General features: G+C 47.8%; 1 protein-coding gene and 1 long non-coding RNA gene across 13 annotated transcripts in view; one reads left to right on the plus strand and one right to left on the minus strand.

Moving 5' to 3' along the window:
• Positions 1-4,285, minus strand: LOC139792582 (uncharacterized). The gene is made up of 2 exons (XR_011724317.1): positions 4,046-4,285; positions 1-166 (listed from the first exon to the last, which is right to left on the minus strand). It is a non-coding gene; the product is annotated as an uncharacterized lncRNA (long non-coding RNA).
• A 767-nt stretch (positions 4,286-5,052) lies between these two features.
• Positions 5,053-12,315, plus strand: part of CDK13 (cyclin dependent kinase 13) — a 45,874-nt gene continuing 38,611 nt past the window's right edge. For all 12 annotated transcript variants that reach the window (XM_071736161.1, XM_071736162.1, XM_071736151.1 and 9 more), the window contains exon 1: positions 5,053-6,396. In XM_071736161.1, coding sequence (XP_071592262.1) covers positions 5,186-6,396 — 1,211 coding nt within the window. In that variant the 5' untranslated portion in view covers positions 5,053-5,185. The remainder of the gene's footprint in view (positions 6,397-12,315) is intronic.

The following is a 12,315-nucleotide window of genomic DNA, read 5'->3' on the forward strand; positions in this document are numbered from 1 at the left end:
GTTCTTCCTTAGGATCAGTCCCAAGGATTGAGTTTACTATCCAGCATCTCTCCCAGTCTATGTGCTGTTCCAGGAAGGAATCACTTTATCACTGTGGGATATCCTGAGTGTTTCAGCCCATATTCAGCCTTTTAAGTATTGCAGCCTTTCAGTTCTTCAAGGGCACCTGTAAGGAAGACAGGACAGACATTTTAGCTGGGCCTGTCACGATAGGACAACGAGTAACAATCGTTTTAAACTACAAGAGATTCAGACTAAATATTGGGAAGAAATTTTTTTACAGTAAGGGTGGAGAAACACTGGAACAGGTTGACCACAGCAGTGGTAGAAACCCCATCCCTGAAAACATTTTAATACTGATTGGATGGAAAAAACAATGTTATCCTGTTCCTGGTTCTGCTGCTGGACTGGAGAAGAACATTACCCATTTAGAAATAAGCTATCACTATATGGAAGTCATCAGTTCAGTACTCACTTCTGAAAACAGTTAAAAGGATGCTCATTGTATCCTAAATTTGCTTTGGTGATCAGAACCTAATTAGTACACTGGGCAAACTGGGAAGGGTGAGGGGCATCACTTCCCCTAGAGGAACCAGGCCACTGCATACTGTAAGTGAACAAAATGTGTAACTCCTGTGACCTTTAAAAACTCTTTATCATACTATGTGTAGGATACTGTTTGGTTTTACCTGATTAGCAAGTATGCAAATTCTTAATGTTGTGAAAGTGCTGCTGGTGTTGCTCTGTGGAACAAAGCAGCCCAGAGATGAGCTGTACTCACAAGAGATTCTCTCCACTATATTGACTTCTAGTGTAAAACAAAGGATAGAGGGGTGGTAATCCTAAATCTGCCTTTTGCCTCTTGCTCTTAACAGCAACCAGATTGAGGATGTACTCAGTCTGAATGGCACCAGTAACACCATGCACCAGGATGGAAATTTGCTTGGACTCACAGCAGGACTGTGGGGCAGTGGTGCACAGTATTGCACAGTAGTAGCAGCAAACTTGGCATGTCAGAAGTCTTTTATTAGGTCTCCTCCTATAGCCGCTCTTAATGACTAAGAAAACAACATACAGGTTTACTTCTTGATACCTCTGCAGCAGCTCTGCTGGTCATGAACAATAGCAATGATCAAGCAGTTTGTTACCAGGAAGGAAGCCATTCTTTGAAGTCTGTTTATGTCTTCTGGCACGCATCACTAAACCCTGTGTTTAACTCACTGCCTTTATCTAGGAGAAAAAATAATTTTGTCCTTCACCTGGGACTTTGTGGGTTTTTTTTATTTCCCTTGCAGACTCCCAACATTTGAGAGCTCATTGAAAATGAGAAGTGTAATTGTTCTCTCATCTAACTTAACTGTGCTGTAAATTCTGGTGAACTAATAGCCTATACGTGAATTGGCTTCACTTAAAATGAACAGTGTATTGACCAAGCTGCCTTCCTTTCTTAGCATATTATAAATACTAAATTTCCAATTTCACTTAAGGGAGAAATTAGAAACAAAAATCCCACTATGATTACACAAACCACCAGGTGAATACTTTGGGTCTGTCTTTGAAATGTCAACCTGCAGACCTCAAGATCATAGAATCATAGAAAGTCAGGGGTTGGAAGGGACCTCAAAAGATCACTGAGTCCAACCCCCCTTGCCAGAGCAGGGTCACCTACAGGAGGTCACACAGGAAACATCCAGTTGGGCTTTGAATGTCTCCAGGGAAGGAGACTCCACAACCTTCCTGGGCAGCCAGTCCCAGTGCTTTGTCATCCACAGAGAGAAAAAATTCTTCCTAATATTTATATGGAACTGCCTATGCTCCAGTTTATAACCACTGGCCCTTGTCCTATTGTCAGTCAGCCCTGAGAAAAGCTTGACTCCATCCTCCTGGCACTCACCCCTTACATATTTATAAACATTAATGAGGTCACCCCTCATTCTCTTCTCCAAGCTGAAGAGCCCCAGCTCCCTCATCCTTTCCTCACAAGGGAGATGTTCCACTCCCTTCATCAACTTGGTTGCTCTGTGCTGGACTCTCCCAAGCAGTTCCCTGTCCTTCTGGAACTGAGGGGCCCAGAACTGGACACAATATTCCAGATGTGGCCTCACCAGAGCAGAGTAGAGGGGGAGGAGAACCTCTCATGACCTACTGGCCACCTCCCTTATGCACCCCAGGATGCCATTGGCCTTCTTGGCCACAAGGGCACATTGCTGGCTCATGGACATCCTAAAGGTTCCGTGCACTTCTACCTGCAGCACCAGCTGGGCATTTGCTCATGTTGTGCTTGAATAGAGGAAAACTGACTTTTAAATCCAAATGCATTTAAAACTTTTGGCATCCTTCATAGGAAAATTACTAACTGGAGAGGAATTCATGCTTTAGCTTGCTAGTGGAGAATTTAGAGCTGCTTTTTATCTTGTGCAGTGAACACCTTCCTATAAATTTTTTTATGAAATGAAATCTTTCTCTCCTAATAGAATTAACTTTGAAATGAAATTTCAATAGCACACCTCTCCTGAGTTCTGTCTTCTCAAGTGACACATTAGATCTTTCATTGTAGAAATATACACAAAATTCTCAAATACCTTGTTTTGAAAAAATGCTTAAAACCCTGTTTTTTCTCACTTTGTATAATAAACTAACCCCTCCGCAAGCTTGATACTCTCTCCACCATGGCATTTCACTCTTGGGTTTTCCAAAAAATGACAATTCTTGGAACTTTAAAGGCTTTAACATTTTTAATACCAATTTCAACTTTGGAAAAATCCCAGGAAAGGAATACTGCAAACTGGGGGAAGGTGGGAAGTTCGAGCTTGTGTGTTTTTCTGCTACTTTCTGATACACTCTGAAGGCAATTTACACTCTATTGCAGCATTTTAAATTGAAAGCCACTAGGAAAGCATCCTAGAACCATAAAATATTTTAAATGGTTTGAAGGGACCCTTAAAGATCATTTAGTTCTAATCCCCCTGCGTGGGCTGGGACACCTCACACTAGATCATGTTGCTCAAAGCCCCATCCAGCCTGCCCTTGAACACTTCCAGGGGTGAGGCATCCATAACTTTCTTGGGCAACCAGTGTGGTGTCTCACCACCCTCACACTGATGAATTTCTTCATCGTGTCTAACTTAAATCTACTTTCTTCCAGCTTGAAGCTGTTACTCCTTGTCCTATAACTACATGTCCTTGTACAAAGTCCCTCCCCAGCTTTTCTGTAGGCCCCTTTCACGTACTGAAAGGATGTCTAAAGTTCAGCCTTCTCCAGGCAGAACAATCCCAACATTCAGCCTGTCTTCACAAGACAGGTGCTCCAGCCCTCTGATCATCTTTGCGATGCTCCTCTGGATTAATTTCAACAGCTCCATGTCCTTCTGTCAGGGGCTTCAGACCTGCACACAGTACTTCAGGTAGGGTCTGGTAAGGATGCAGTAGAGGCGGAAAATCACCTCCCTTGACATTCTGGTCCTGGTTCTTCTGATACAGCCCAGGACACAGCTGACTTTCTGGGCTGCAAGCACACATTTCTGGCTCATGTTGAACTTCTCATCAACCAACACACACACCCCCCCAGGTCCTTTTCCTCAGGGCTGTTCTCAATCCATTCTACAACCACACTGTATTTGTGCAGGACCTTGTACTTGCTCTTGTTGACCTTCCTGAGGTTTGCACAGACCCCCAGAATGAGCTTCCTGCTACTGCTCACGCCTGGTATCTGCACGGGCCAGGTGCAGGGACACAATAAGGTACTTTTTAGCCTAAGTATGTTTTTATAACTATATAAAAAACCTAAAGGGATATATTAAAACGCAAATTATGTGCACACAGCTTGAGCGTCAGGACTTCTCAGCAGAGGCCTCCATGGCACCTGGCAGGGGCGGCGCTGCCGTGCCCGCACACACGCAACACACGGCACAGGCCGGCCAGGCCTTCCCCGCACCGGGAGAGACACCGGTGTGCCGAGGCCTCGGGCCGCCCCTCCGCTGCCTACCCCGGGGGACGAGCGCCCCATGACCCGACATCTCTCAGCAGCCCGGGACGCCTCACCCACCTCCACCCCCTCTCACACGGCGGCCTCCTCAACCACCTCCAGAGAGCGCTGGAGTGGACAAAGAGGGAGAAGGCCCGGTGAGGCGGCCAGCCCCGGCATAAGACTCGGCTCGGTACTATACTGCTCGGTTCGGCTCCGCGTTCCTCCGGCGGAAGCGACCTCGGAGCCCCGTACCCGGAAGCGCCCGGGCCCTGCGCCCGTGGGGCAACGGCGGCGCAGCTACTGCGAGCAGCGAGATCTCGCGAGAGCCGCCCGGGACGGGAAAGGGGTAAAGGGTGGGAAGGGAGGGGGGGAAAGAAGGAGGTGTTGAGATCTCGCGAGAGCGGGGCGGGGCGGCTCTCCCGGCTCCGGGCATGCGGGCCAGGGCGTCAGCCCCGCGCGCGATTGGCGCGGTGCGAGTCCCCCCCCCGGCCGCCGGCGCTGCGCATGCGCCGCTGGCCGCCGGGCCGTGTCCCCGGTGCGTGTGTATGCGTGTGTCACCCCCGCGCTCCGCCCAGGCCGCGCCACCGCTCTCGGCCGCCGGCGACTCGGGACCGGGCTGCTGGGACCCACCGGGCAGGGTAAGGGGTCTCTGGCCCAGCGCAAGGGCCGCGCGTCGCCTCGGACATTGCCGCCCGCCGGCGGCCCGACACGGCCCGGCCTGACCCCGCCGCCCGGCCGGCGAGCGGGTGCGGGAGGAAGCGGCGGCGGCCCCGCGGCCCGCGCCCGGAGTCCGAACCTCCGCTCAGCGCCGCCCGGCGCCGGATGAGGCAGCCGCGGTCCGGGATGATGGAGTGAGGAGGCCGCCGCCAGGAAACACTTCCGCGTTGTGGGAGGCCGCGCCGGGCCCGCGGTTGGCTACCGGCGCTCCGCCGCCGTCGCGCCGGCCGGCGCCGAGCCCCGGCCCGAGCGCGGGCGCAGCGACCCCCTCCTATGTGGCGGCGCGGCCCCACGTGAGGAAGCGCGGCCGGGCGGGCTGCGAGGCGGGCCGGGACCCGGCGGCCGGCTGGGAAGCGAGGCAGCGAGCAGGGCCCCGGTGCTGGCCGGCGGGTGTCCCTCCTGTGTGTGCGCGGCGGCGGGTCTCCATGGCCTCGGCAGCGCCCTAAGGGCGGCGGCGGATTCGCTTGGCCGCGTCCTCGTCCTCGGCTGTGAGTGAGCTCGATGCCGAGCACCTCGGACGCGGCGGCCGGCGGGAGCGGGGGAAGCCGAGGCTGGGGGAGCGGCGGCGGCAGCAGCTCGGCGGTGGAGGCGGCGGCCGACAAGAAGCGGCTGCATCACCGGAGACGGAAGCGCTTCGCGGCCCAGCCGCAGCCTCCCCCTCCGCCGCCGGCCCCTCACCCGCTGCTCTTCCCGCTCCTGCAGCCGCCCCTCCTGCAGCCCCCGCTCCTGCAGCCGCCGCTGCCGCCGCAGTCCCTGCTCTTCCTGGCGGCCACCGGCGCCTCCTCCTGCTGCGGGGAGGGGGGGGAGCGCAAGCGGCCGCGGGGCAAGCGGCGCTCGGGATCCCGGCACAAGCGGCGGCGGGGCCGCGGGGGCGGCGGCGGTGGGACCCAGGAGGCAGAGAAGCGGCGCGGTAGTGGGGGTCTGAGCACGCTGGTGGAGGAGTACGACGACGTGAGCTCCCAGTCCGAAGGGCTGGTGGGCGGCAGCGCGGCCGGCGGCGGCGGCGCGGGCAGCGGCGGTGGGAGCCCGGCCTCCTCCTCGGGCGGTGGCGGCGGGACCCAGCGCCAGAGGGGAGAGGCGGAGCGGAGCGGCCGGTCCCGCCGGGAGCACCGCAGTAGTAGCGGCCGCTCCAAGGAGCGGCACCGGGAGCATCGTCGGCGGGGGGAGGAGAAGGCGCAGCAGGAGGGGGCGTCGGCGGGCCGCGGGGGAGCCGAGGTGTCCTCGTCCTCCTCTAAGTCCCGCAGCCGCCACAATCACACCGGGAGCCAGGACCGGGAGGGACTCAAGAGCAGCGGCGGCGGCAGCGACGGCCGCAGGAAGGGCTCCCTCGCCTCCCCTAGCAGCGGCAGGAAAGAGCGGGAGAGCAAGGCGCACCGGAGCCGGACTAAAGCGGCCAAGGAGCCGCCGTCGGCTTACAAGGACCCGCCGAAGGCCTACCGAGACGACAAGCCCGAGCCCAAGGCCTACCGGCGGCAGCGCTCATCCCCCAGCCCCGGCCGGGATGATAGTCCCCCGCTGCACCGCTCCTCGCAAAGCCAGCGGAGCCGCAAGTCGCTCAGCCCGGTGGGCGGCCGCTCGCCCCTCAGCCCGTACAGTCGCCGCCGGTCCCCCAGCTACAGCCGGCACAGCTCCTACGAGCGCGGCGGGGATGTGTCGCCCAGCCCGTACAGCAGTTGGCGCCGGTCGCGGAGCCCCTACAGCCCCGTTATCCGGTGAGTCTGGGCGCGGGGGGCAGGAGGGAGAGAAAAACGGGGACGGGGCTCGGCGTGGGGAGGGGGGGAGTCACGGTTGGGGCTGGGCTGGAGGGCAGGCTGGAGAGGCTTGTATCTAGCAACAAAAGCCCTCCATCTCGCTGCCAGAAAGCTGGTGTGGGGGAAGGGGAGTGGGTCACATGCAAAGATCATCCTGTGCTGTCTCCGACAGAAAGTGAGATGAGGGTGTCTGTAACGCTCCTGCAGCTACTTTTGCTCCGTAGGAGACCACCTAGCTAGGAAAAGGCTTTTTAAATATTAAAGGGCATGAGAACATTTTCAGAAGAGAGTGATGACATGAGGATGCTACTCAGAGGACAGGAAGGACTAATTTTGATTTTTAAATCTTTGCTTATGAAGTACAGAGATTCTGAGGTACATTTTTACGTATCTTATTTGCCTGTATGAAAGGATGTGTGTTAAATATATTCGTCTTCAAAATAATTCTCACTAATCCAAAGAGCAAACAAGAGGTTAGAGGTCTTCGTGTTAGAAGTCTATAGAAAAACTTCATTTTGCTAGGAAAATTAGCTGATGTCACGTTTTCTTAAATTGTCTTTTATGCTTTACACAACCTGTGAAATTAAGGACTTTCCCCAGTAAGCTTATATACCCATGTATACTCGATGTGTTCTTGCACATCGTTTTCTTACTGTTAGTGGGAACTCGGAATGTAAAGATTGGTATTGCTGTGACCTTTTGGGTTTTATGTGGAGAGGAAATTAAGTTGTATCTCTAATTGGATACAGTGTTGCAGCATTAACGCTCTTCAAAACCACTGGAAGTGTATAGTATTTGCTTAGTGCATATTTATAACTGAAGATTTTAATTTCCAATCTTGGAATCTTACTCCTGCCTTATTGTTTATAGCCATATTTAAGTTCACATCTCAACTTCAATTTTAAATGTATCAACTGATCTGCCATTCTGCTGGCAAGAATTTTGTTTATGAGGCATTACCTGGTGGCTTGTCTGAGGACTGTTCTCTGGTGTTAATGAGCACTTTGTGTCAGTTACTCTTGGGGGTGTCCTGCTGAGTATCCAGTGAGGATGCTGAAGCCACTCCTGTGTTTCACTTGCAGTTTGTAAGGTCTGCTTGTCCTGGGGGTGCATCAAATGCTGTTTAAAGAGCAAAGTAACAAAACTGTGTGCTACCTTGTTGCCAGGGATAGAACAAAAGTGGCTTTGGAGAAATATAGCAATTGTTTTAAGGTAGGGTCGTATGTAATACTTTTGTAAACAATGGAGTGTTTCAAGCAGAGAACACTGGGAGTGCTCTGAAACAAACAGCTCATCATCATCATGGTGGTTGTTCCCAGAGAGCCTGTTACAAGTGGTTAAGGATAGTCTTTCAAGATGATTTGAATAGTTGAATAGCAGGAATGTTAAATGCGTAATTTGACTTAAATGCTCTAGATTCTGTAGATGCTTAAATTTTGGAATAAGAAGGCTGATTAAGATAAGCAAAACTGTATGCTAGGATCCCTCCCATCTTATGCACTGGCTCATAGAGCTGTGGTAGAAGGTGCAGGAGGCTTTGTGCAAGGGACAGAGAACTAAGTGTTCCTTTTTTCTTTTAGTAGTGGGCCTGTGATTTGAAGCATGAGAGTTTAAATCTGCCTGATTTTTATACTGTCTCTGTGGTGTGAGCTGCAGATCTGTTTCTAAGAATTAGCTTTGTTCCTTCACACCTTCCTTCTTCCAGTTAAACTGTAATTTGCATCCAGTCTTTACATACAGATAAAGTACTTAGCTAACAAATGCAGGTTGTCAGGTATATTGGCGTGGGATTGGAATGGCCAAGTGGAAAGAAGAGGTTTCCATGTGCAGAAAGTAAGATCCCTCTGTCCTAATGTGGCATTCATTGTAAAAATGTCATTTTCACAGAAACCAAATTTGTTTTAGCCATTCAAAACAGTAATTACTGGGTTTTTTGGTGGGGTTTTTTGTGGTTTTTTTGTTTGTTTTTTGTTTTGTTGTTTTGGTTTTTTTTCCCTTTACTCTGGTATGGCACCCAAAATGCTGAAAAAATTCTTCTTGTTGTTTAGACAATGGTATAGTGGCCTTAGAGTTTATAGAATATTATGGTTTTATGAGGGCAGCTTCCTGCAGCACCTGTCTTGCTGCATCTGGGTGATTTAAAGGCTTAATTCTGGGCTTGTATCCAGATATAGTGGTGTCAAGACAGTAAGAACTTTGTGACTTAGCATTCCAGACTGCAAGTCTTTCTGCTCTTTTAGTTCTATATCTCATATATGTGTCTTCTGTAGTGTTTTAGAAATTACCTAGTTGTTTTGGTATGTAGAAAATGAGAATGAAGTAGTTCTAGCATGCTTGGAAAACTCATGTGCCTAAAGCATTGACTTATTTCATCTGGGTCTCTGAGCTGCTTACAAACTTCTAGTAAACAGGTGAAGAGAAATAAGTGAAGTCAGCTTCAACCATTTGAATTGCTGGTCTTGAGCAGCAGCAACAGCTCTGCTGAGGATTCAGGCATTTGCATTGCAGCAGTGACTCTCAGTCATGGTCTTGGTGTTGTCTGGCTTCTGAAGAGAAGCAAAGATACTAGATATGCATTCCACGCTTGGAAAATTTTCTTTGAATTATAGACTAATTGCCTTTTCCATTATAATGGCAGTAAATGTTTTCTGCAAACTGATTGGGCTTTTTGTGCTTGCTGGACAAACCTCTGCTTGCTGCTGGTGGATTTGTATTGCTGTATTTTCTTGTGGATAGTAACACAGCTGTTCTAAAGTAGCACATGCACATTTTCTAATGGAAATTCTTCCATAATACCAAAATTATGAGTTATTTACTGCCCTACTGAAAAACTGACAGGGTTTTTTAAGAACATTGTCAAGAAAAAAAAAGGGGGGGGAGGGGAAGAAAACCCCATGGCTGACAAATAAACAAACTTGGTCTCTCTGTGAAACCTAGTTTAGGATGGAATTGCAGGAACAGAAGGACTGTTTTACATAACTTCAGTCATGTGATCACACTTTTAATTCACTTAGCTTTATAGATGAGTAATCACATTTTTCCAAATTTGGATACACCTACCCATCTGCCTAGTTTAAAGTAAGTGGGTGGGGCACTACTAGCATAGTACTGCTGGGTTTGTGGATATTGCTTGTAGGAAGCATGGAAGAGTTCTTATTGGTCTACAGAGCCAGCTCATTCTCTAGCTGTTGCTAGTCTGTGGTAGTGAGGCTCTGCAAAATATGGAACATTTATGTGCAAAACCCAAACAAGCATAGGGAAAATCGTAAAATACATATTCAGTTAGTAAATGCTGAATTTCTTCATGGAAAAGACATGGTTACGTACACTGATACAAAAATAAGTCTGAATTCAGTAATTCTACTTTTGGACTTAAAGGAGTAGAGATTTTTCAGACATTTTTTCCAGTTGTTTGGGGGTTTTTGCTTGTTGTTTACACGAAGCTATTTAATCTTGTTTAGTAAAACTACTTTGTAGCATATAAAATGGGAAATTGTAGGCTGTCACTGTTTGAAATAGCTATCTTTCCAGTGACTATTGAGGCTGTCACTCTAGTATATATTCTGAATTTATTAAGATGTGTTCTGTTACTTGGCAGTGAACTTTGCCTGTTGCCCAACCATTTTGATGTGCCTTTCCTTTTCCTCATTGCACTGCTTCTTTCCTTATTGTGGGAAGGGAATTGAACCAAAACAAATGATTTTCAATGTGTTTAGTACACTAGTACACAGTGTTTGAATTGACTTGACTTTTTGCTGGTTGATTTTTTTTTTGGGGGGAGATCCTTTTAAAGACTTGCAGTTTGAATCAGTAAGGCAAGTTTTGCAGTCTTTATGCCCCAAACAGCTCAGTAGGTCCTTTGTTGCAGAGCTGCTGAGAATATAATCTTGAACTAGGGGTTAGATACAATTGATGAAGTTAATTAATAAGGTATTGAGTGAGAGAGTACTATTACTGTTATAGTTTAAAGAAAATAATTACACGTTTGCCTGCTAGTGCAACATGGGAAGCTATACTATGAACTAGAATGTTTAGTCAGGGTGGTTTATGATACTGTATGATTATAAATGTCTTGGAAGATCTGTGGTGAAGCCAGCTGATTAAATTTAGGTCTCCCTTTTCTCATACACTGTGACCTTACCATGCAGGGCAACATGGCAGTGCTTAGTCAGGAGTTCACTGTTTACTGGTGATGAAAGAGCTGGGACACAGTGGGTGTTTTAACATCCTTTGGTAGGTTCACTTTCTTGTTTTTCTACTCTTATTCTCATTAATCCTTTTAGCATGTCAAAAAATCAGTTCCCTTATTCAGTTCTCTAGACCCTGATAGATTCAGAGTGCAATGTTTGCACTTGGGTAGCACGTGTAGCTAGCTACTGGCATGTTGGATTTAGCTTGCTCTTAAAGCAGTTAAGGAGAAAAGAGGTTTTCAAGTTTACAAACATGAGAAGATAATGCATGAGTGTTCTGATTTGTAAATAAAATGTCCTGCTTTTTAATTTTATTATTAAAATAAGGAGATTAGAAAGAAACGTGGAAAAGTAGCATGGCAAGAAGAAGCATGTCAGCTGAGTGAGACTGAGATTCTGGAAATCTGACGTGTAACACTTTTCTTTTAAATATCAAGATAGTAATATATAGCACCTTTGAATTTTAAGTTACTATTTGGAGTTCTTTCTGTGCTTGACAATGTAAGTGATGCTAGGCTTTTTTTGGTTAAATTAGTTTTTAAAAGCTATTGTTTGGTAATAGGTTAACAGTGAAGCACAATAAAGCGTTGCCCTTGGAGAAGGAGCACATTGTAACAGTTACACTTGTAACTAATAACTCTTTAGTATTTTCTGAAAGTTTTTATACTGTGCATAAGTGCGTTGTATTCAGTCAGCAGAAGAGAAACAACTAGGTTCGTTTAGTAAAGTCTAGGATGCTGTAAGACCTGTTACATCTAAACCAACATTTTTAATTGTTTTTTCCTGGGGAGAAAAGCATTCCTTTTGTTTTGAAAAATGGAAAAGAGCAAAGCTGAGGTTTTTTTCCTTCCTCTATCACTGTCTCTAAATCTGCCTCTTCTCATACATGTTTTGTAGAGAATATCTTAAACTGTTTTTTTCAGGTTTTACTTTATACTTACACATAATATTCTATAATTACTTCAGTTTCGTTTTCAAGCTTATCTAGTACTGCTTTGTTGTCCCTGGGGAAGGAAATACAAAGCAGCTTCATGTAAGGAAATCCTTAGTTCTACTGCATGTTCATCCTACTGATAGTTTTTAGGCAACTTTTCTTTTTTTGTTCTCTTTCTTTTCCCCCCTTCGTATAGAAAATCATATTGAAATCTGTGTGTGGTTCAGAAATGATTTTACGAATCTCATGAAGTCTAGCAGGGATATAGACTTAGGTGACTTCAAGATGCTTATTAGAAGGCTGTTAAAGACTGAGCATAGCAAAGGTATTTGTAAATGAGGCAGAGCTTCTGGGTGCAAACAGGAAGCAGCACTGGAACTCCCCCCAGCTGTTACCAGCAAGTGCTGGTGCTTTCAGTTTGGGAGACTGAGATGTGGCCCTTAGGTTTAGTACACTTCCTGATCTCTCCAGGAATAGTATGTGTGGGGGGGAAGTTTGGATTGTTTTGTTGAGTTTGTTTGCCATTTGCAAGGCAGTTCTGTGCAGCTGTAGCCACTGTTCTTTTGTTCCTGTTTACTGTGTTGAACCCCTAACTGTTGGTGGCAAATGAATGTCAGCCAGAAAAGGCATTTTGTATGTGTCTGTATGCACGTTCGTAGAAATCTATTGGGAGATTTATTGAGTGTTGTATACTTCAGGTATCTCTTCTGGTGTTTTTTCAGGGTCCCAGTAAAATGTCAGTGTCCTGTTAAATGT

The sequence above is a fragment of the Heliangelus exortis genome, chromosome 2 (assembly GCF_036169615.1).
Source record: "Heliangelus exortis chromosome 2, bHelExo1.hap1, whole genome shotgun sequence".
Classification (NCBI taxonomy): domain Eukaryota; kingdom Metazoa; phylum Chordata; class Aves; order Apodiformes; family Trochilidae; genus Heliangelus; species Heliangelus exortis.